The sequence below is a fragment of the Plectropomus leopardus genome, unplaced genomic scaffold (genome assembly GCF_008729295.1).
Source record: "Plectropomus leopardus isolate mb unplaced genomic scaffold, YSFRI_Pleo_2.0 unplaced_scaffold24286, whole genome shotgun sequence".
NCBI lineage: Eukaryota > Metazoa > Chordata > Actinopteri > Perciformes > Serranidae > Plectropomus > Plectropomus leopardus.
In genome coordinates, this window is record NW_024626364.1 from 1 (window position 1) to 1,830 (window position 1,830).

The 1,830-nt window shown below is 36.2% G+C and overlaps 1 protein-coding gene across 1 annotated transcript; it reads left to right on the top strand.

Annotated features, from left to right (window-relative positions):
- Nucleotides 1-19: 19 nt before the first annotated feature.
- On the top strand, nucleotides 20-1,688 carry zfand1 (zinc finger, AN1-type domain 1). The gene is made up of 5 exons (XM_042516487.1): nucleotides 20-282; nucleotides 432-559; nucleotides 678-769; nucleotides 936-1,054; nucleotides 1,168-1,688. Exons 1-5 carry the CDS (start codon nucleotides 232-234, stop codon nucleotides 1,351-1,353), a joined length of 576 nt encoding a protein of 191 aa, XP_042372421.1. The 5' UTR covers nucleotides 20-231; the 3' UTR covers nucleotides 1,354-1,688.
- Nucleotides 1,689-1,830: the final 142 nt, after the last annotated feature.

A 1,830-nucleotide genomic window follows, 5' to 3' on the forward strand; every position in this document is an offset into this window, starting at 1 on the left:
TTTTTTTTTTTTTTTAAGTGGATATATTTTTATCAGTGCATTTTTCTTTTGTGTCTCTGTTTCAACAACATCAGTAGTCCAGTATCAGTCAGGCTTTAGTAATTAGAAGTATCAGGTAAAAGCGGGCGCATGAAATATACAATATTTTACTCACAAGTATAAAGTTGCATAATACAGAAAAAGTAAAACACGATATTTTTCACATCAGACCATTAAACGTGTTTTAATTTTATGTCTTTCAGCCTTGAACACAGAAGCAGAGCGGCCCATTCATGTTCAGAGGTACACTGTGTTATTTATGGCATATTCATAATGTCCATCTTTGATTAGATTACCAATGTGACTTCTTTTTCTTCTGTCCAAAACTAAGTTTGATACTTGCTGGGTTTTTAATAAGTTTTGTCTTTAATAATTCCTTGGACTTTTTTCAGGAACCGGTGAAAAGGGAATCCCAGGCCGTGGGTGGAGTTACAAGTTATCCATGCTCATTTCAAGACTGCAAGAGCAAAGAGTTGTTGCCTGTAATATGTCCACAGTGTGAAAAACACTTCTGTTTGGCGTGAGTTTTCAGTTTTTTTCTCTTTTTCTTTAACTTGACCTGGACAGTTCATTCTAGCTCATTTATTTCATACAGAAGTTGAATGAAAATTCATATTATTCTTTTTCTTGCCTTATAGTCACCGTCATCAAGATGATCACAAGTGTGAGAAGCTGGAGGTCCAAAAGCCTCGAATGGCAGCCACTAAAGAGCTGGTGGAAAGGATCGTTGGTTAGTTACACTGTAGTAGTTGCTATCTTGTCTAAATTTCTTCTGTGATTCCTTATCTGTCCACATGGGATCAGTGTTAAACACAATGTTCTCATCTTTTTCATAACTGATGTACAAACTGTTTACATGCAGATTGTGATTGTATTCCTCTCTTGTCATTATTAAGCATCAAAAGATGGGTCTAAAAGTAAAGGACGCAGAGGAGCAAAGAACAGTGCAACTGCTGCGAAGGTAGCATTAATGAAACTTAAGCTGCATGCTGCAGGAGACAAGGGGCTGCCGCAGGTAAAATACTATCTGTCTTTACTTAATTAACATATATAATAGTTTGAGTAAACCTTTTCATAATAATATTATCTACATTACATCTACATTTCTCTCCTTTTTTGCATCTCCAGACAGAAAGAACCTATTTTCAGGTTTATCTTCCTAAAGAAACCAAAGACTCCAGTAAACCCATGTTCTTCTGCTCCAAATGGAGTGTGGGAAAAGTTGTGGATTACGCCGCCTCTCTCGCGAGCCTGAAGAACAGCAATAATGTGCTAACAGCTAAGGTAACAAAAGAGCAAAGGAGGAGACACTGATAATTTCATCTGCACCTCCAGCCTGCTCTCTCGTTTCTTTACCTTTTCTAGTCTTTTTTTATATATAACTTCCACCTCCTAACATAAGAAAATAAGTGTTTCCTCCATGACTGTCTATATAGATCAGCTTTGTTTGCACACAATGACGTGCAGGTGTTACCAGCAACTCTGTTTACAGGAAGCCGGGTTAACCAGAGTTTTATACTTTGCATGACAATGGGGTCACAGCTGTAAGCTTCAACGCCACGTTGCAGTACATAATGTCTGTTTACTTAATTTTTTTCACACTTGTAGTTTAACCCTTTGAAACCTGAGCATATTGTGAGCAACTTAACAAGACAAAGACAAAATAAGACAAAATAGATCATAATAATTTAATCTTTTCACAGAGAAATTCCATATTTTATTCATTTACGAGGCCATTTTTTTCCCTTCAAGTGTAATTAATTTGTGAAATGACATTAAAATATTATTGGA